Here is a 22,217-nt window from a genome sequence, read left to right as displayed (position 1 = left end):
TGATGACCCTCTCCAGATAAACAGCAAAAATAAGAGACTAACCTTGTGGTTTTAAGCAACCAAGATAGCAGGGCTCTTTGTTACTACAGCATAACCTCGCTTCTCCTGACAGGACTGTAGCCAAGGGCGCCCTGATGTTAACTGGTGCATGCTCACCCAGTGTGAAGACTACACCTCCTCGCTCCCCTTGTTGCTGGGTGTGGTCCTCTGCAGTTTGTTCAGTGGATGGTAGTGGAAGTGATCTATGGACCTGCCCCTCTGCCCCCTTTTCCCTTGTAGCTGTCTAGAATGCGGAAGTCACGGTGAGCTGTCTTGGTCTACATGGCCCAAAGCAACTCTCCGAGGGAAGAGCATCAGGACGGGGGAGTCTGGGGGCCTGATGTTGTGTAGCTACCATTCTAGCCCAAACTGCTTATGCCCACGCTGTTATTCCAGAGAGGAATAGCCTTCTATTTTGTTGTCATTTTGGGTTTGTTTCAGTAGTTAAACCTATATTCCAACTGATATAATAGGTAACATATATGGGAAATTTATTATGGACCAGGCTCTATGAAAACAGTTTTATGTACATTTTAAAATCCTCACAGCAATCCTGTGAGGTCAGAGTATTATCGCCATCTATAGATAAGCTTAGAGAGCTTTCGGAAATTATTTGTACAAGGTGAAATGGGGAAGCCAGGATTGAGATCCAGGTTTGCTGGCTTCCACAGCCTATACTCATGACCACTAGGCTCTACTGTCTCCCTGTATTGACCACTGAGCATGCAGTGGGAAGCAAAACTCCCCCTCAACTGCCACCCAGCTTGTTAAGAGAGAAAGTCTTTAAGGAGGAACCCAGGCCTTGTACTATTTATTTCTAGTTGGGAGTTCCCAGGCTAGATGAAACACCTGAGTCTTTGAGTTTCACATTTATGCACCCCCTGTGTCCTCCTCTCATTATGCTGAGGTCAGACTCCTGGCAAGGGAAGGGCAGAAGGTGGGCCAGGGGCTGCTCACCCTGCAGAAGTATTCTGTCTTCTGCCGGGTATAATTGATGATCTTGGCAAAGATGCTCTGGCCGCTGCCAAGAACAGCCTGGAGGTGGACAGGCTTTTCAGGCAGTGCTGGCAAGGCCTTCAAATTGAGCTCATACTGGTAGTAACCCAAATCATTGTTGTGCAGAACTAGTCTCCCAAAGGTTTCTCCAGCTCTCAGGGGCTGGAATTCAAATGAGAATGTGCCCTGCAAGAGAAGATAGAGGCTCCTGTAATACTGAAAGTCCCACCCATCCCATGCCATCCAGTGACCTCAGAGCAGGTTGGTGGCAGAACTGGCGCTTCACAAGCAGATGCTCACTCTGATCTTGATCCAGGGGAACCTCTGTCCAAACCAACCCACTTTTCCTCCCCTGTACCCTCTTTAACTTTCCCTATTCCAGGTATTCCCAGATCTGGGATCTCTTTGAATCTACAAACAGGTACTAGAGCCTCTCTTGAGAAGCACACTACAGACCCCACCAGGGCTGGCTGGACCTCAGGAGTATGGAATGTGGATCCACAGGCCCCTTAGGCAGAGCCTCCATAACAGCTGTCAGGGGGCCCCTGGAAGCCAAGATCATACCTCCGAGTTAGCGGGCACCACAAACTGGGAGGGCAGGCTGATGTCAGGCACCCTGCATTCCGTGGCAAAGGTCACTGGGTAGGGCAGGGGGTTCTCCACTTTGATGGAGGCCGATGTACTCTGCCGGACGGGGCTCACCATCTCGATGGTTTTGATGACGCCTGAAGGGATAACTCTGAAACTCACTGTGTAGTACAGGAACTCGTTGGTCACCTCATTTCGGAAGATCACCTGAGTTCACAGGGAGAGTGGGAGGAAGCAGGGCAGAGTAGAGGCGTTAGCCGGGGGTCCTCTCAGTGAGCAATGCCCGGGTACATGAAGTATGGGGACCAAGCCGACGGAGGCCCTCCCAGCTGATGTGAACCCTTGTCAGCCAGCCTTTCTCTTCAGGTGTCCTGCTCCGGCGCCTCCCAGGTGGGAGTCCATCACACAGCCTGAGCTCGCTCTGGAAGAGGCCAGAGCAGCACTGTCTGGTGCTTCAGGTGAAGGTGTCCTGAGCGGGGACAGCTGAGTGACCCCGGAGAATAAACAAGGCCTCAAGAGGTTCATGTTGTAGTGGGTTTCACTTCTATTCTGGAATAGTTGATAACAGGAATGATATCGGCTAACACTTAATGATTACTATGTGCCAGACACTAGAAGTACTTCCTTGTTTAATTTACACAATTTGTAAGTGACATTATTATTCCTCCACTCTTTTTTTTGAAGATGAGGAAAATGAGGCTTAGCAACATTAAGTACCTTGCCTAGGGTCACATGCAGAGAAGTGTCAGAACCAGGATTTGAACCCAGGTTGGACTGACTCCAGAGCTCACACTTGTAACTGCAGCATGTTGTCCCCTCATCCCTGCCACTGACTTGTTATTGACAAGCTGCTCACCTCTTTAGGTTCTCTTCCCAGATGCTTGATTAACGTTGAACATCTTCTCAGGTGCTTGTTGGTCACTCACATACCAACTTCCATGAAGCTGAGTCTGAGTCTCTTCAAGTCTTTTGCCCTCTCACTACTTTGGATAGTTTATCTTATTATTATTAGGTGTAATAGTTCTTTACTTTCGACTTCTTCCTGTCTTTAGATTTAGAGTGCTTCTGAACCCTCTGTCTTTTCATTGGAGTGGTTAGTCTCTACATTTAAAATAATTATTTATGTGTTTGGGTTGAAGTCTGCCCTCATGCTATTTCTTTTCCATTTGCCTCCTTTTTTCATTCCTCTGTTGCTACTTTCCTGCCTTCTCTTGGATCAACATCTAATCTTTTCTAATATGTTTTATTTCCTCTCTTGCTTCTTAGCCATATTTTTATTTATATTTTTAAATAAATGGTTGCTGTAGAGCAACATGAAATTTTGTCAAAATATTTAGAGTCAATATTTGATCACTTCCCACTTTACAACTGACCCTTTATGCTTCCTACCTCACACTTCCCACCTCACAAATGTAATAAATGTATAATTTTATTGACCTCTCCATCTATCTTCTGTGTTTTTGTTGTCCTATCTTTTACTTCTACATATATAAGAAGATCCACTTTACAATGTTATTCGTTATAAACTGTTATTTGTCTCTTAAAGAAAGTTATAAGAATAAGAACATGTATTTTAATATTTACCTACTTATTTACCATTTTTAAGTGATCTTTTTTCCTTTGAGCAGACCCAGGTGTCCATCTGGTATCATTTCCCTTCAGACTGAAAAATACCTATTAGCATCTAATAATGCAAATGCACTCAGTAATGCGCGTCTGCTGGCAATGAATTTGTATCTGAAAATGTCTACTTCACCTTCAGTTTTACAGGATATTTTCAGTGAATAAAGAATTCTAGGTTGATACCTTTTTTTTTTTTTTAGCACTTTGCAGATGGCTTCTATTATATCTGAAAAGTCAGTGGCCATTTTTATTGCTGTGCCCCCTGTATGTAATAGATTTTAAACATCTGGTTGTTTTAACCTTTTCTCTCTCTTTGGTTTGCAGCAGTTTTACTATGACATGCACGGGCATGGTTTTCTTTGTATTTCTCCTGCTTGAGGTTTGCCAAGTTTCCTGAATCTGTAAATCATTTTTTTAGAAGAATCAAATCAGGGAAATTTCAGCAATTATTCTTTCAAACAATATTCTGCCCCATTCTGTCTTCTCTTTTGAGATTCATATTACTCATATATTAGACTATTTTATATATATTTTTTACAGGTTCCTGAGGCTCTGTTTGTTTTTCTTCAACCTTCTTTTTCTCTTCTTCAGATTGGAAATTTTACATTGATTTGTTTCAAGTTCAATGACTCTTCTTCTCATGTCTCTAATCTGCTGTACTTTTCAGTTCTAGAATCTCCATTTGGCTTTTTTATAGTTTTTATTTCTCTGCTGAGATGCTTTATCTGTCCACTCATTAAGACCATATTCTATTTAATTATTTGAAATATATATTTTAGTTCTTGAACATGTTTATAATAGCTTCTTTGAAGTCTTAATCTGCTAACTCTGACATCTGGCCCATCTTAGAGACAGTTTCCACTGACTGCTTTTTTCTTGGCTATAGGTCACGTTTTCTTGCTTCTTCACGAGTCTAGTAATTTTTGTTTGTGTACTGACCACTGTTGATGATCATGGTAGAGCTCTGGATTCTGTTATTTTCTTTGTAAGACTGTTTTTATTCTAGGAGGCAGTTCAGTCACTGACTTATCACCTTACACTTGTGCAGGTTTGATTTTATGCTTTGTTAGAGCAGATCTGTGGGAAACTCAAGGTGTTCTTCAAGCCCTTCCAACTTGGTGAGATTCAATCTCCAAATTGTCTTTCCTGCAGATCTCATAGGTGCTTAATTGTAGGCTTTTTTTTAGGCTGATTCACAGAAGGTCTTATCCGAAGGGCATGGTCCTTTCTTCTGACCTTTCTGGTATTTCAGCTGTGTTCCTCAGATGTTAATGAGGTATTAATGTTACCTCTCCACTTTGGCTGGGCTGATGAATGTAGTATACCTTTGTCCCTTTATCAGCCTCATAGTTGCTGCTCTCTGTGGTAAATCTCATGTAGTCTCTTCTTGTGCAGTCCACCTTCAGCCAAGGACTTTGAGGGGAACTCTCATATAAACTTTTGTTTTCCCACCCCCTCCACATCCTGCTCCCTTCTCTCTGGTACCCTGCCCTGTAGAGAGCAGCTATTTCAGCTGTACCAAACCATCTCCTCAGTTCACTGGGGCTGCTGTGCTTTGCTTATACTCTAGCTCACGGCACCGAAGTAAGGAAATTTCCCTAGGCAGAGAGCCAGGACAATCATGGGGGCTCATTGCATAAGTTTCCTTTTCTCTGATGAATTACAGTATTGTGCTGCCTGCTATCCAATGACTGAGAAGACTTGCTTCAGATATTTTGTCCGGTTTTATAGTTTTTTTATGTTGGGAGGACTAGTTACTCCATCATAACCAAAAGTATTTTTGATTGAAAATTTGTTTTTGTTGTTATTGTTAATTTTAATACATTTACTATAAAGAGATTCTGTGATCTGGGATCATTGTCATTTTTACTCGAAAGTCTTTACACTTACATTTTAATACATATATTTATTTATATCTTTCTGTTCACATCTACAGTTTATGAATGTCTCTATTCTCTCCCTACCCTTTTCTATGAATGAGAAGATTTCTCTTATTTCTCCATTTGTTTCCAACGGAATGAAAAAATTTTCATTGCCTTATTTTATTCCTCCCCTTGCTATTTCCTATATTGAAGTTATATGAAATCCAAGAAGCTTCCTCTATTGCTTTTTGTATTCACTGTTGCCACGAGAAATCAGATGTTATTATGATTATTGTTTCTTTTTATTTTCTCTAGAATCATTTAGGACTTTCTCTTTTATCCCAGCTTTCTGAAATTTTGCTCGCATGTATTTAGGTGTGAATCTTTCATTCAACCTGTTTGGCAACTTGGTGGGTCCCTTCAATTTAGAAAACTCAGTCTTTCTCCAGTAGCTCTGGAAATTTTTATCCAATTATTTTGTGGAGTATATTCTTCCTTCTATTATCTTGTTTTTCTGTTTTAGAAGCTCTGATGGATATTAGAACTTCTTGACTTATAGTTTATGTCTCATATTTCCTTTCATTCTTTTTTTAAAAACAGCTTTATTGAGATATTATTTACATTCCATACAATTCACCCACTTAAAGTATGCAATTTATTAGCTTTTAGTATATTACAAAGCACTTATCTCATTTTGTCATTACACATTCATAGTCCAATTATTTGATTTAGAACATTTCATCTCTCCCAAAAGAAACCCTGTACCCAGTAACAATTATTCTCCATTTCCTCCTAACCCATCATCCCCTCTAGCCCTAGGCACCACTAATCTACTTCCTGTTTCTGTAGACTTGCCTATTCTGGATACTTCATATAAATGAAATCATATAATAGGTGGCCATTTGTGACTGGCTTTGTTCACTTAGCATATATGTTTTCAAGATTCATCCATGTGTTCCACGTATCAGCACTTCATTTCTTTTTATCGCCAAATAATCTTCCTTTTTATTTACCCACTCATCAACTGGGTTATTTCTATTTTTGGCTTTTATAAATAATGCTGCTATGAACATTTATGTACAGGTTTTTGCATGGACATATATTTCCATTTATCTTTGATAAATATCTAGGAGGGAAGTTGCTGAATCATATGATAATTCTATGTTTCAGCATTGGAAGAACTGTCCGACTGTCTTCCAAAGCAGCTGCACCATTTTCACTCCTCTCAGCAATGGATCCAACGTCTCCCCACCTTGCCAGCACACTCGTTATCATTTCCCTTCATTCTTGCCATTTGTTTGTGCTCAGGTGCTAAAGTCTGGTGGTATTACGCAGCTCTAACTTCTGATTTACGTGTAATCGCTTTCTCAGAGTCCCTTACATTATGCAGCCTTCCTCTGTCATTTTCTATTCCAAAGATTCTATTTTCATTTCCAGGGTCTCTAATTGATTCTCTTCCACAACAGCCTGTTCTTATTTCATGGGTATGATTATCTTTCTTTATTCTCTTGAGGATGTTTATAATATTCACTAAAAGTCTTCTTCTGTGTGCTTTAATAACTTTTTTTTTTAATCTCAGCTGGCATTTCTATTATTTTTTTCGCTTCAGGTGTTTTGTGACTCCTTGGTTTGAAGGTTCTCTGTTAGCCTGTTTGTGGATGTGATCTAAGTGGAGCCGACAAGCTCAGTGATTGTAGGAGAGGAGATGACATGCTGCTGGGTGGGTTTTGCCAGTATCTCTTCTGGAGGGGGAAATATGTTCCTAGATTCTTTTTTTTTTTTCCACTTTAAAATCTTTCCCTAGGTAATTCCATTCTCTTATTGTAGTTTTAAATACCATTGGTAAGTGGGTAATTCCCAGATATAGTCTTCAGCCCTGACCTCTGCTGTGAGCTACTGATCCATGTATGCTCCTTTTCTTCAAAGCACTTATCTTATTTTGTAATTATACATGCACAGTTCAATTATTTGATTAATATCCATCTCCCTTCACTGGACTGTTTGCTCCATGAGAACAAGGACTGTCCCTATTTTTGATTGTTGCTGTGTTACCAGTCCATAGTATATGGCATATATGTTCAAGAGATACTTATTGAACTCATTAGAACAAACAGCTCATGTGTGAAAGGCCCTTTGGTGTCTTGGAGTCAATGGCTCTGAGTTGAATCCTGGCTCTGACATTACTGTGTGTGTTGAGTGCTTAGCACAATGCTGGATACTCTCTAAGCACTCAGAAAATGGGATATTTTGTTATTATTGTGGTCTCATATTTGCTGGTCCAGTGTTTCCTACGGTGTAGGGATTTTCATGATTCTTCTGCCGTGGAGGCTTGGCATGGGCCTACATGATGGCAGGTTGGCCTTGCAATCTAGTCTCGTCTTAAAGAGGCTGGGAATCCTGAATGCCTTTGCCAGATCAGCCCAACAGGATAAGGACAGGCTGGCTGTGGAGAACAGCTGCACTCCCTAACACCAGGACCGACCTCAGGGTCAAATCTCCAGGGTCCCAGGGTCATGCCTTTGATACATGGATACCTTTGCACTGTATAGTCCTTCCTTGTGGGAAAAGAAGTTCAGCTTGTAGTCTTTCTTGGAGCCAGACAACACGTCAATATAATCAAGGCCCTTTAAGGTGACACTAAGGTCTGGCCTCTCTGGTTTTAGCATTTCCACAATGGCTCGGAATCTGGGGAAACACAGGAGAACAGGAAGAGACAATAGAGAATAGAGAATGGAGAAAATGAGACATCTGCCCAAAGGAAAGAAGGAAAGGTGCTATCTCTACTCTTGATTTTATGAAAAACACATAGGTCCAGGATTCTAGTCTTCACTCTGCCACCAACAAGAAGAGTAACTACCATTTACTGACTGCTTGTTATGGGCCAGGTACCCAATCAGTGCTCTGTATGTGTTATAGGCATTTAATCCCCGTAATGTCTGTAGGAGGTACGTATCATTACTACCTCTATTTTACTCATGAGGAATGAGGCCAAGGGAAGGGAGGTAATATGCTCCTGTAACATGGCGAGTTATCAGCAGAACTAGGATTCAGACTTAGGTCTGGGCCTTTTTTCACAGTGCTAAGCAGATGGTCTTCTTGTAGCCTTTGGCTCCTTCACTGTAAAAGAATAGGACTAGGCTGGTTGGCCTCAAGCTCCTCTAGTCCTTTGCATTCTACTCTACTCCCACTGCAAGTACAAGATCCAACAGATATCCATCTCTGGCCAGTGGTTTAGATGATAAGATAGAGCACTCAATAATAACCACATGATTATTGTTTTGATAATCGTTAATAACAGCTATCATTTATTGAGGACTTATTTTGTGCCAGGCACTGTTCCAGGAGATTTATAAGTAATCAGCCATTCATAGATCACACTGAACAGGAGAATCTGGGGGTTAGAGTTCAGGAAATGCCTGGCTACATCAGAGAATTTTGACTCTTTTAGCTAATGTCCTTTAGGGGCCTTGACCAGGGGAAGGGCCAGGCTAGACAGAGAAAATCCTCTCTCTGTTTTTCCCACCCCAAACCCTTGCCCCACTCCCTCACCTCTGGGGCTTGTTTAGCCAGTTGGTGATTGGCAGGAGCTCAGTGTAGGGTGTCTTACATGGCACTTCACGGTAGATATTGGCCACGGCTTTTGGGAGCTCAGAAGTCCCATGCAGTGCATACAGCCAGCCAGTCCCATCTGGGAGCGGGAAGAAGAGGGTGCCCTAAGGAGAGGAAGAAATGCCATCAGAATGACACAGAGGGTCCTTTATTAGTACCTCTCAGGCATGGTAGTGACACAGGATTAATGGAGGCTCTTCAAATGAGCATAACACTTTGTGGAAAGCAGCTTGGTAATATGTTTCAAAGTCATAAAAATGTTCATATGTATTTGAACCAGGAATCAAACCCAAGGGAACTTACTGAAGAAAAATCCATCCAGAGGAAAAAGTTACAGACATACGTACACATATATATTAGAACCATTTATAAGAAAATTTGGAGATAACTTAAACATATAACAACTGGGGAATGTTAAATAAATTATGGAACTCTCATTCAATGAAATATTAGGCAATAATTATAAATAATTATCATGAAGACTACCTAGTTAAATAGAAAATGTCTCATGATGTAATATAAAGTGAAAATAAACAATGAAAAATTGGGCATGCTATGATGGCAGCCAAGGCTGTATCTGAGTAAGGATTGGGAATGAAGATACGAGAACATAGAGTGAAAGACTGTGGCTTCTTTTTTGATTTTTATTGCAGTCACTCTGATATTATTTGTGCAATTAAGCTAAATATTAATTGCTTAATGCTTAGTCCAGGACTCTGTTTCAGAACTTAGCCTCTGGTTCCAAGAGAATCCCCTATACATGAAAACATATGTACCAGAAGGGAAGCTTTGGACTCGATAATCTGCATGATTCCCCATTGTTCCAACATGATTTGTGGGGTCCCCTCTTGTTCTAACATTCTCTGAACTACCAAACTCTGTTTCCTAACCTCTCTCACACAACTCCTCCCTCCAGTCTTGCCAGAAAACTGATGGGGGGAGGGGTGGATGGGGGCAGAAGCGAGAGGCTCAGCCTACCTGATGCTTGCGGTTCTCCAAGTTCATGGTGCGGGGCCTGTAGGTAATCTCATAGGGCTTGTTTTGCTGATGGGGCTCCAGAGTGATGAACTCGGGCCCCTCCCAGTGCTCACCCTCAAAAATGGGGTGCAGATGCCAGGTCTGGTTGGTGCGGTTTGAAAGCAGGATGGTCTGCGTGTGTTTGGAGCGTACCTGGCAGGTGAAATTTACCACCTGGAAGAACAGGAAATGGAATTTATAAATCTGTAGTTCAAGGCAAGATTCAGGCTGGAGATACATATTTGGGACTTGTCAGTGTAGCAACGCTTTTTTAAGGCTAAGAAACTGGATGAGATTTTCAAGAAGTAAATGTATTTAGAAAAGAGAAGGGATTTAAGGATTAATTCCTGACTGGCATACTCCAGTGTTAAGAAGAATCGGAAGAGGGGATGAGAAGGAACAGCTAATCAAGCAGGAGGAGAACCAGGGGAAGGTAGTCTCCTGGAAGCCATGTGAGGAAGTACTTGTTCAAAGTGTCAGATGCTACCAACAGCTCAACTATGATGGGTGAGAACAGGCCACTGAATGTGGAACAATGTAGTATTGGTGTAAAGAGAGTCAAGTAGATCAGTGGACAAGAATAGACCTACACAATAGACTTACACATGTATGATTAATTAGTTTTTGACCAAATTACAAAGGCAATTCAATGGAGAAAGGATAATCTTTTCAACAAATGGTGCTAGAACAACTGGATATCCATATACAAAAAACTAAAATAAAATGAATTTTAATCCATATCTTGTATTACATATAAAACTCTAAACAGATTAAAGATCTAAATATAAAACTTGTGTCTTGAATATATAAAAAGTTCTCAAAACTCAATAATGAGAAAACAAACAACCCAACTAAAAATAGATTTGAACAGATACATATGGATGGCAAATAAGTGCATGAAAAGATTCTCAACATTATTAGGCATTAGGGAAATGTAAATTAAAAATCACAATGATGTATCACTACACACCTATTAGAATGACTACAATAAAAAAAAGAAACGAACTGTATCAAGAGTTGGTAAGGGTGTGATGCAAGTAGAAATGTCAGATGTTGCTGGTGGGAATGTAAGATGGCCCAACCACTCTGGAAAACAGTTTGGTAGGTTCTTAAGAAGGTGAATATATACCTACCCTGTGACCTGGCCATTCCACTCCTAGGTATTTACCCAAGAAAAGGAAAGCATATGTTCATGCTCATGTGTGTACGTGTTCATAGCATGCTGTACGATTCCATTTATATACATTCTTGACATAACAAAGTATAGAGATGGAGATCAGGGATCATTCTTACCATAAGCAGGTTGCCAGGAACACAGCTGACAGTGCATTGTTAGGTTTCTAGGAACACAGAGCTAGCAGGAGGTTAGCCCAAGGCCATTAAAAAAACAACAATGTAGTAAAGGTGTTCACCCTTCACTCACAGCTTATAACAGTACTTGAGCTAACCAGAGATGTCAATGTGAGCTTCCCTGAGAATGTGATGCTGGAGTTGAGAGCTGAAGAATGAACAGGAATTAACTAGATAAAGAGGGGAAAATGAATATTCCAGACCTGGGAATAGCATGTGCAAAGGCCCTGTGCGGGGAGGGGCAGGTCTGAATGTTTGACGTGGGCACCAAGGGCAGTTTGAACAGAGCCACCCGGAAGGCCTGGCTGAGTTCACTTGTGGGGCTTGCTAGGCCCATTTTGGCCACTGGCCCATGTGTGAGCAGCTCTTACTGACCTCTTTTACTGCAGGTGGTCCCACACAGACTCCAGACAGGGTGAGGCTCAGAGGACTGCCTCCCTGGATGAAGCAGAGCAAATTTTTGTAGAGACTCTCCTTGCCCACCTCGGTGGGATGATAGATCACTTCAAGAGAAACCTCCATGCCTGCAGTGATATAGCCTTCTTCCGGGCTGATGGAGAAATGAGGCCTAAATTTTCTGACATCCCATTTAAACCTTTTCCAAGACAAAAGAAGATAAAGAAAACAGTTTACTAGTATCCTGAGGGTATCCTCAATGTTGCTGAGAACGAGACTTTGCCTGGGCTTTTAGCTTGGAGGCTCACCCCTTTATATACTCCATGAGACTGGGGAGGAGAAAGATTGTCGGGTAAAGCAGAGGCAGGTGCGCACAAGGACAAGGTCACTTCACTCCTGGGTAAGATGACTCGGCTCCCCCTCAGAGCTGATCAAGGAGGGAAGTGGCTGCATCTTATCTTATTGCCCAGAGTGACACATCGGGGAGCATGCACATGAACATGCGTACACATGTATACCCAAGGTCGCACAGCCAGCAAGTAGCTGAGCTAGGACTAGAACCCTCCTGAGACTGCCTGCAGGTCCGGCAGGGTGGAGGCAGTCCCTTCATGTGAGAGTTACACCTGCTCTTGATGGCACTGGGATCCTGTGTGGTCATCCCAATGTGGTCTGGCGCTCGATCCAGGCAAGAGATAAGAGGGTGAACGATGCAGCCAGTGTTTCCAGTGCCAGGGCTGCCACGCTGCCCCCTGCAGATGTGTGCCGTGCAGCCTGCATAGCTATGGTGGCATGAGGCCAGAGACTGAAAGGAGAGTTGCCACAGGTATACCTGGGTTCCAATCCCATCTTTGTCACTTTCTGGCTGTGTGGCCTCGGGCAAGTCACCTGACCATTTTGAGCTTCAACTTCATCTGTGAAATAGGGACAATACAGTACTTACCTTAGAGGGTCCTGGAATAATCAAATGGGATCTTTTGTGCGAATGCTTAGCATTGCGCCTGTGCATTTTAAGTTCTTGCTAAATGCAGGATTTTGGAAAAGTTACTTAATCTCTTTTATCTCAGTTTTCTCATCTGTAAAATGGATCACTCATAGTGTCAGTCTCAAAGAATTGTTGGGATTAAATGAGATGAGCCATGTAAAGAGCTTATGACAGGTACTGAGCAAATGTTATCTGTCATATTACTCTTAGTAATCATGGCAGTAGCCATCACTGCGGACAGGCCATTGCTGTCACATTTTCAGGGAAGGGAGGAGATGTGAAGGGAGGGGAAAGAAAAGGTGGCCACACTTGTAAAACAAACGTCTAATTCAAATCCAGGGTCAGAGCTCTCAGCTTCCGCTCCTACCTTGCACCCACGTCGCCCGTGTTCAACATAAGGATGCGACGTGTGGCTTGTGTCTGACATATGACTGGTCCAAAGGGAAGATGCTCCTGGTCCAGGGAGATCTCCAGGGCCTGGCAGCAGCCGCTGAGGAGGAAGAGGGGGCGCAGAAGCCCCATGCTTTCCATGAACACTTCCTCAGAGAAGGGAGGTATGCGCTTCTTCGGGGCGAAGATGACCTCCAGCTTACAGACTTCTTTGGGCTTCAGAGTGATGCTGTGGGATGGTGTCAAGGTGATGACCTGGACAGAATGATAAGGACTTAACAGCTGAGGACAGCGGGGCTTCTGAGGCCACCATTCCTGGAGATCTTACCGCTGGGGCTGTAACAGCCCAGGGGTCAAATCTCTCTTCTCTCCCTTACCAGCTGCGTCATCTTTGATAAGTTATTTAAAGTCCCTGTAACTTAGATTCTGATCATCTGTGTAAAATGTGTGGCACATAATAGGCATTCAATAAAGGTTAATTCTTTTTCCAGCTCCTTGCAAATAATTTCTACTCTCTGGTGGAGGAAATAGCAAGATGAAATAGAAAAACTTGGTGCTCTAGTGATTTTCTGGGGAGTGCTCCCTAGGCGACCTGCATCACACTTCCCAGTGTGCTTCTTACAATGCAGATTCCTGGGTCCTACCCCAGGTTGACTGGATCAGTGTCCTTGGGGGATCCTGGAACCTGCCTTTTCAAAAATGCCCTAGATGACTGGCGTATTCTAAAATTTGAATTTGTATGGTCTTCTCTTCCTCCTTTGTTCTGGTAAAAAGCAAGTCAAAATCAGCTTTAAGGAAGCCAAACCCCTTTTTGCCCCTGAGCTCCCTTTGGTGCAGAGCGCTGAGCACTCACCAGCGAGGGGCCTGAGGCAGCAGGGAGTTAGTTACAGGCTGAGAAGCTGCCATAGGAGAGTGATCCTAGAGAGTCCCAAACACAGTGATGCTGGAAACCAATCCCAGGGTGATGGTGTCAGCACGTCACTCTGGCAGCTTGAGTCTGATCACCCGAAGAAGCAGAATGGGTACAGCCAGAGAGTTAGGGGCCCCGACCCACGGGAACCAAGGGCTTTAATTTGGATTAGTGAGGAAAGGGAAGTAACAAGTTTGCTCTCTTACTCCGGGTGGCAAAGTGGGCAATGTGGGGTCCTGGGCTGAGGTGCCCACTAGGTCTCTTGCTTTGGCTGGCCTCTTACAGCCAGTTTTTCTGTATCCTGCATCCCCAGGTGATCTGCAGAAGTCCTGCCACACTGAATCACATCGAGGTTTCCAAAAGCACTGACTCTTTCCATCCTATATACCTTTGCCTGCCAGAGCACCCTCTCCAACCTGCCTGCCTGGGAGATACCTCTTCACCCTGTAAAACTCAGGACAGACCTCTCTCTCCACTGTAGGGTCTTCCAGGGTCCCAAACCTCCCTCCGAGAAGCCCCTTCCTGGTCCTTGGGAGGTAATTAGGTGTAGATGAGGTCCTGAGAGGGGACCCTGCGGTGGTCTTAGTGCCCTTACACGAAGAGACCCCAGAGAGCTCAGTCTTGCTTACTCTCTGCTGTGTGAGCATCTACGAGCTGAGAGAGTCCTCGTCAGAAACTCGCCAGGCTGGCTCTCAGATCTCAGGCTTCTGGCTTCCAGAACTGTGAGAAAATCAATGTCTGCCCTTTAAGCCACTTGGTCTATGGTATTTTGTTATGGCAGCCCAAGCCGACAAATATACACCTTTATATTTCCAGCACCTAACACGTATTTACTGAGTAAGAATGAATTGAATGAAGTGGTGGATAAGTTCATCCTCGGAGTGAAACTCCAGGTTCATTTCAAAGGGCCATCCAGATACTGATGACTGTAAGATGGGGAGCAGGCGGCCAGCACTGGTGGCTTCTCTCTCCAGGGAACTCAAGGATGTGGCTTTAGCAACAAGCACGCTTCTTTTACACAGCTGACGGGTGTGTAAAGGGAGACAGCCTTTCAGGGAGCGGACTGGTGACGTGTATGGAAACATATTCTTCCTTTCAATGAAACAAGCCCACTCCTAGGAATCTGTCTTAAGCAGGGAGTCATGGACACACACAAAAGTTTGGTTATGTGGATATTACAATGTTGTTTGTAATACAAAACATTAGAAACACCTGAAATGAGCAGAAATAGGGAATAGGTCTAGCTACATAATGGAGGTAGCAATGAACACATGACATTGAAGGACATGGAACATGTTTATAATATATTACTAAACGTTTAAAGCATGTTTCAAAACACTATGAACATTGTAATTTTTTTTCTGTAAAAAAAGTGTAGCAAAAACACTGGAAAGACGGGCACCAAAACATTAAGTGATTATTTCTGGGTATGAGATTATGGGCAAAATGTTTTTTCTTTTTTTTTTTTTTATGATTTTCCATATTTTTCAAATTTTCTACAATGAAATCTCTGTCTAGTCCTTAGAATCCAGATTCACTGAAGCATATCTCTTTCTGTTTCCCTCTGTTGCCCTTAGAGAGGGGGGTAGCTTCTCTAAGCCTTGGCGTCCTTACACGTAAAATGAGAATGAGAGCACTAACCCTGCTCTGTTTCCGTGAAGATGGTCAGAGGCGGCACATGGAGAGCTCTCAGAAAGTGGAAGGTGCGGGAGACCCGTGAGCTGTTAGTGCTGCTAGCGCAGTCATCTGTACCACTGGGAGCCCTAGGTACCAACCTTGGGTTCCTGGAGTTCTGGGACCGAGAACAGGATCGACTGGATAAATGTGAGCGGGGCCTGGCTGTTGTTCATGACGGAAACTGTTTTTTTCACAACCTGTCCTGGCAGGACGGCTCCTAACTTCACAATCCTATTGGCTGGATCTAGGACTAAAATCTGGGCGACAAAAAAGAGCAGGGAGGGAGGGTTCATCAGTTAATGGGAAAAATAAACATGACACATCTACCCTGGTGAGCCAAGGTGGTCCCTCTCTTTCAGAGTCCCGCACCTACTCACTTGGTAAACATTTATGTGCATAAAATGCCCACTAGACAACTTACCACACAATTACATCGTTATAACCGGGTTAAAAGATGTGAAGGAAAAGCTCAGGGTACCTGGAGAGCGTATTACTGGGGGCCGAGCTAGACTGGGAGTCTGCGGAGGCCCCCCTGAGGGAGGCATGTTCACACTGAGAGCTAAAGGAAGGGTAGGACCTAGTCAGTTTGTCAGGGTGGGTGTGGGGTTGCAGAGCACCCCTGGGAGTGGAGACCCCGACATCAAGGCCCTGAGCCAGAGGGAGTGGCCCAGTCAAGGCCTGTGGCTGGGAGTGAGGGAGACCTGAGAAGATGAAGTCTGGAGGGTTGGTCAGGTTTTATTCTAGGAGGAGCAGGAAGCATGGAGCACCCCAGTCAAACGTGTATTTCATGAGAGAGAGAGAGCTCAGCTCCCTCCTCTGTGGAAATGGACTGGAAGAAGGCAAGAGAGAAAGCCTTGAGGTGTGAGAGATGACCGTGATTTGAACTAGAAGGATGGCAGTAGAGGCGGAAAAGTAAATACTCTTCAAAATCCTCATCGAACAAAGTGTTGGCCTGGATCGGTGCAGGTCAGGCTGGGCCTTGCCTCCAGAGTGGCACTGACCCACAGTGAGCAACACCCACTGGTCACTGTCATTCGATCAGTCACTAAACTGCACCTGTTCTCTCCAGCTATCTTTATATCTTGCTCACATGTTTTCATTTTGTCTAAAAAAGAGAGTCAGTCTCCAGCACCAGCCTGTGGGCCCCTGGAAGTCAGAGAACATGTTTAAGTCACCTCTGGATTTCCCTGAAGTACCTAAGATGCAATGGGGCTGAGCGAGGGGGTGAAAGAATGATCGAACGAACGAATCAGTGACATCCGAGGAGAGCCTGTCACTGGCTTAGCCACAGACACACCAGATGGCATTGTTCTGTTGCTCCTCTGGCTTGATGGGAAGGATGCCAGAAATACACTCCTCTTACTTTCTCTTGGTTGCTGAAATGTCCCATACATTCCTGAGAATCTCGGGAGGTCTTCGGTCTTCTAAAACCTCCTATGAAATGCAATGCTTCCACCAGACAGACACCTTAAATGTTTACCGGTCGCCGAGGAGAAAGAGATTGTAGCAGGGCTGGACCAGTCCTTTTCTATTAGGAGCACATGGTTAGAAGGAATGTTCTCAATCAAATATAATCCTGGGACCTGCGGCTGGCTGGAGAACGTTAATCACTGTGGTGTTAAGGAAAAATATTCCATAACTGAAAAATATCTGCATACATTACTTAAAACAAATCTTGCCCATTAAATCTGAAAACAAAATATGCCATAATGTGGGAGAAGAAGGACATGCTTGGGATCCTGCATCTGATAGTTTTAAACTTTTCCAAGAATGTGTCTCTAGTGCTTGGGTCCTTTGATATAGTAAAGTTTGGTACTGAGTAAGATCTATGGTTCACTTGAGTCTGCTTTGACACTACCCCGGAGGGCTGACTCCTGGACAGGAGCAGCTTGGGGGCAGGACATGTGGAGAGGGGGTGGGTGTGGGCTCAGGGGGGCCAAGGTAACTGGGAAGGGCGAGGAGGAGGGGGCCGGTCCGAGGATCTCCCAAACCTCCCTTACCTTCATTGCGGTGCCTTTCCCTTTGATTTCAACTACTTGCTGGGAGAGCCCATTGATTTCAAAGGGGATGAGTTCTCGATAACTGATACTTTCTCGAGGATAAAAGGTGATTGGAATCTCCAGGGCCTTTCCTGGCTTTATCACATCAACACGGAAGTTCACCTCGAGGTGGGTGGTATTGGTGTACAAGCAATCTATGCTGGAGAACATCAGGAGGAAGGTGTGTCAGGTCTGCGAAGCCTTACCCAGAGGGACCGATTCCGTCCCCCTCTCTCTGACCTGGGTCCTCATGGGTCTCCTGCCCTGCTGTCCGAGAGTCATAGAATTTAAGGGCTGAAAGGGACCTCGGCAATAATCCAGCCCGCATTCTCCTGAGCACAGTCAAGTTGCTGACCCCAAATCACACCCCGAGATCCTGGCAGAACTGAGGCTCAGACTCAAAGTCCCATGACCCTTTTCCCCAGGGCTCTTCCCACTCTATTCACTCTCTCTTTCTTGATAACGCAGTTCGTGTTTTGTTCTTCTCATAAGAAGGAAGTGCTTCCTGAAGTAACTGGCTGGCAAAGCACAGGGGAGAGGAGTATTCTGGAGTCAGACAGACAGGAGTTTGGATCTAGGCTCTATCCCTAACTAGACACGTGACCTTAGAAAACTTACTTAGCCATTTGAGTCTCAGTTTCCTTATCTGTAAAGTGGGAGTAGTGACAGTGACCTCATAAGGTTGTTGTGAGGATTAAATGAGATAGAGTGACTGAATCAGTCGCTATACAGGCCACACAAGAAACATCCCACAAAGGCGAGCTATTATCATTCTGACTAATTGCTCAACTAGAAGGGATCTTCAAAGATCGTGTCTGCCCTACTCTACCCACGGGTGAGAAGGCACCTGGACCTATTACAACCTCTCTGTGGGCCTCACGTGCTTAGAGGAGTACAGCTAGGCCAACACGTAGAGCTTAATGCTGTAAACAAAGCAAGACTCAGATTAAATGAAATCATGCAAGAAAAAGTGTAGGTAGATAAGATTTTTAAATTAGTATTTAAAATTACATTTAAGTTACACTCTTATAACTTAATATTTAGGATTATCACCACCACCACACCACAGCAGAAGCGGATTACAATAATTGAGCATTTCTAACATTCCAGGCACTGTTCTAAGTACTATCTCTAGATGAACTAATTTGATCCTTCTAATAACCCTATAGGGGAGGTACTATTATTATATCCTGCTTTGGGTAAAAAGACAGAGGCACAGAAAGTTTAAAAATTTTGCCCAAGGTCACATAGCTAGAGAAGAGCTGGGATTCGAACTTAGACTTGTGCGAATAATACGGTAGCCACTAAGTACGTGACGGTTTAAATTAAAATTAAAATGAATTAAAATTAAATACAAAATTCAGTTCCTCACTTGCACTAGCCAAATTTCAAGTGCTCCATAGCCACATGCAGCTGTAGGCCACCATATTGGACAATGCAGATATGTAATATTTTTATCATCAAAGAAAGTCCTACTGTATAGTACTAATCTAGAGAGCTTTGAATAAACACAGGTCCTTGGGCCAGTCTTGAGAGATGCTGTTTTGTTAGGTTTGTAATAGAGCCCAGAGACCTTAACTGGAACATTCTACACAGGGATGGTGCTGTGAGGCTGGATTTGGATCAAAAGGCTTAGGCTCATTATAGATCTGCCATTTGCTGCAAGGTCACTGGCCTAAGACATTCACTTTTTAACTCCCCAAACTTCAGTAAATGGAAGCCATCTACCCGCTCATCAAGTCATTTAGCATTGCTCTCCTCACTTCAAGAAGAGATTTTTAGCAGAGTATCTCGTGGCTGTCCAAATGTCAGTACTAGTGGTGGGGAAAGGAGACTGGGGATTCATGCCCATCTGTGTTTGACTCATTCCCGTAACCTTTCTTTTCTTGTCATGGCTGGACTTCATCTGTGTGAAGGCTGTAGGACCCCAGGGAGCTGCAGAATCATCTGGAAGCTCTGGGAAGTCTGCTTACCTCATAGACGTTTCTTCCTTGTTGGCGATGACCAAGGTTTGTTTGTACGGGGGCATCCCGGCTTGGTAGATGAAGCAGGTCCCAAAGTCGTAGCTGGTGAAGGAGAAATGGATGGCCGGGCTCACGGCACAGCCTGAGATGCTGCATATAAATGTTAGACCGTGGCTGATCTGTGGGGAGGGAATGGCAGGTGGAACGTGATTAGGAGACATGGGAGGAAAGAGCCCTTATAAAGTCCTCAGGTGAAGGAGGGAGGCAGTCGGGCATTTTAAAAAACACAGGGTTCCATCTGCAGAGATTTTGATTCATAGGTTACAAGTTTGTTTAAGAGAAGCAAGGCGGGTTGCTCTGCAATCAGATCCTACACTGGCTCTTGCTTTGCACCTGAAGCAATGATTCAGCTTGAAGGTGGAGGGGTATGGCAGAGACTGTTAGTTACTACCAAACATCTGATTCCCAAGGCTTCCTTATTGGTGGGCCTCTAATGGGTTGTCAGTGTGTTCAGGTGAAAATATCTGATTTCTCATTAAACATTAAAAAAAAATTAAATTTATATTAGTTATATTTTTTAAACATTAAAAAAATTAAATTGATATCAGTTAATAACATTATACAATGTCAGGTATACAACTTTATAATACAACATCTGTATACTCTATATGTGCTCCCCACCCAAAGTTTAATACCCTTCCATCACCTTGTATCTGACCCCCTTTACCCTCTTGGTCCTCCCACCAGCCCCTTTCCCCTCTGGTAACTACCATTCCATTGTCTGTATCTATTAGTCTGGTTTTTTTTTGTTCATTTGTATGTTTGTCTTGTTTGTTCATATGTTGATTTTTGTTTTATATACCACACATGAGTGAAATCATACGATATCTAAGTGTCTTTTGATGGCTGATTGGTTAAAAAAGATGTGGTACATATATACAATGGAATACTACCCAGCCATAAAAAAGATGAAATATTGCCATATGCAACAACATGGATGGATCTTGAGCATATTATGCTAAGTGAAACAAGTCAGAGAGAAAAGGACAAACACCATAGGATTTTCCATTCTTCCTTGTAGCTAAGGGTGGCTATCAGATATAGCTCTGGCCATCAGGTTGTAAACAGAAGGTATCTTATTTTGAATAAAGAGTCAAAATCTTGCTGGGAAAGTTTTTTGCCTTCAGGGTCTTCCCCTTATTTCCACTCTGAAATGCAGGCATAGGGCTGCAGGAGGGATGGTTATCTTATGACCAGGCGATGACAGAAATGAAGTCAAAGGCCAAAATGCCAAGGGTAAAAGAATGTAAAAACAGAAGGCATATGGGTCACTTCCTGGACTCTCAACCACACGATAATGCATATGCCCATTGGTACACAAACTTAATATGCTCTTCAAAAACTTCTAATATGAAATTTAAGAAATTGATGGTTAAAACAAAATATCTAATATTCATCCTAAACATCATTAGAATAAACATTATAATAGTCCTTGGTATAAGTTTTCATAAATGACTTCATAAATTTAAAAACATTTTCTTATTTAAGGCTTTTATTGATCTATCTATAGATTTTATTTATTTATTTATTTGTTTGTTTGTTTGTTTATAATGGTGGGTTTAATCTGCGACCTTGTTTCTACGTTGCAAAGAGGCAAAAATATTTCAAGATACCAGAGATATTTCCATAACAAAATAATTAACATATTTCTTTATATATTCAGCTAGCCAGGCTGGAAGACATTTTCTTACTAATAAGGTTGTCATTTTCTATTTCTTTTTTCTTTTTCAGTTAGAGTTGACATTCAATATTATTTTATATTAGTTTATATTATATAGTGGTTAGACACCTATGTAATTTATGAAGTGATCTTCCCGATTAGTCTAGTACCCACCTGGCACTATAAATAGTCATTATAATATTATTGACTATATTCCCTATGCTGTACTTCACATCCCCATCTTATTTAAGGCTTTTAAAATCTTTACATTTTGTGAGTGATTTTCTGAAAAAAGGTTAAAATTTACTACCTTCATCTTTTCTGTCAATTAGAGTAGGAAGATCTATGAAATTTAATGTTTCTTTTTGCTGTAAGAAATTAAAGTCTGAAAAAGCCCCTTCTGAGGCCACATGTCTGGAAATTCTCAGGGGAGGTAGCTGTAACTCTGCCACTGGGTTCCAGGCTAGAAGTTTTAGTTTTGTTTTTAGACTTCGCTATGATTTAATTTCCATCTAAATTATGGAATTCACCTTGGGTTCCAGTTGTTTTACCCTGATTCACAGCCCCCTGTGAATCAACTTCTTCTTAAGGAGTTGAATAAAGATAATCTTTTCATCAGATTGTTTCTTTTGTTGTACAGAAGTTTTTTAGTTTGAGGGAGTCTCACTTTTATTTTGTTTTTTCTTGCCTGTGTTTTTGGTGTCAAATCCATGAAATTATGCCAAGACCAATGTCATGAAGCTTTCCCCCTATGTTTTCTTCTAGGAGTTCTACAGTTTCAGGTCTTTAAGTCTTTAATCCATTTTGAGTTGATTTTTGTGTATGATGTAAAAGGGTCCAATTTCATTCTTTTGCATGTGGATATCCAGTTTTCCCAACACCATTTGTTGAAGAGACTGTCCTTTCCTCACTGTGTATACTGGGCACACTTGTCAGAGAATAGTTGACTATATATGTGTGAATTTATTTCTGGGCTCTCTATTCTGTTACATTGGTTTATATGTCTGTATTTATGCCAGTATATTATTATTTTGATGACTGTGGATTTGTAATAT

The 22,217-nt window shown here is 42.7% G+C and overlaps 1 protein-coding gene across 10 annotated transcripts in view; it reads right to left on the bottom strand.

The window, feature by feature from the left end:
* HYDIN (HYDIN axonemal central pair apparatus protein) overlaps positions 1–22,217 on the bottom strand; it is a 335,404-nt gene that overhangs the window by 1,219 nt on the left and 311,968 nt on the right. For 8 of the 10 annotated variants that reach the window (XM_039852028.1, XM_039852026.1, XM_039852034.1 and 5 more), the window contains 10 exons: positions 19,452–19,621; positions 17,440–17,638; positions 15,538–15,696; positions 12,830–13,107; positions 11,460–11,679; positions 9,696–9,908; positions 8,658–8,821; positions 7,643–7,793; positions 1,600–1,830; positions 997–1,221 (listed from right to left, as the gene is read on the bottom strand). In XM_039852028.1, the coding sequence (XP_039707962.1) occupies positions 997–1,221; positions 1,600–1,830; positions 7,643–7,793; positions 8,658–8,821; positions 9,696–9,908; positions 11,460–11,679; positions 12,830–13,107; positions 15,538–15,696; positions 17,440–17,638; positions 19,452–19,621 (2,010 nt within the window). Of the gene's footprint in view, positions 1–996; positions 1,222–1,599; positions 1,831–7,642; positions 7,794–8,657; positions 8,822–9,695; positions 9,909–11,459; positions 11,680–12,829; positions 13,108–15,537; positions 15,697–17,439; positions 17,639–19,451; positions 19,622–22,217 lie in introns of those variants that run through there. The other 2 variants (XM_039852032.1, XM_039852036.1) reach the window with 2 other exon arrangements.

The sequence above is a fragment of the Pteropus medius genome, unplaced genomic scaffold (assembly GCF_902729225.1).
Source record: "Pteropus medius unplaced genomic scaffold, Ma_sr-lr_union100, whole genome shotgun sequence".
Classification (NCBI taxonomy): Eukaryota; Metazoa; Chordata; class Mammalia; order Chiroptera; family Pteropodidae; genus Pteropus; species Pteropus medius.
This window is presented reverse-complemented; position numbering and strand designations above follow the sequence as displayed.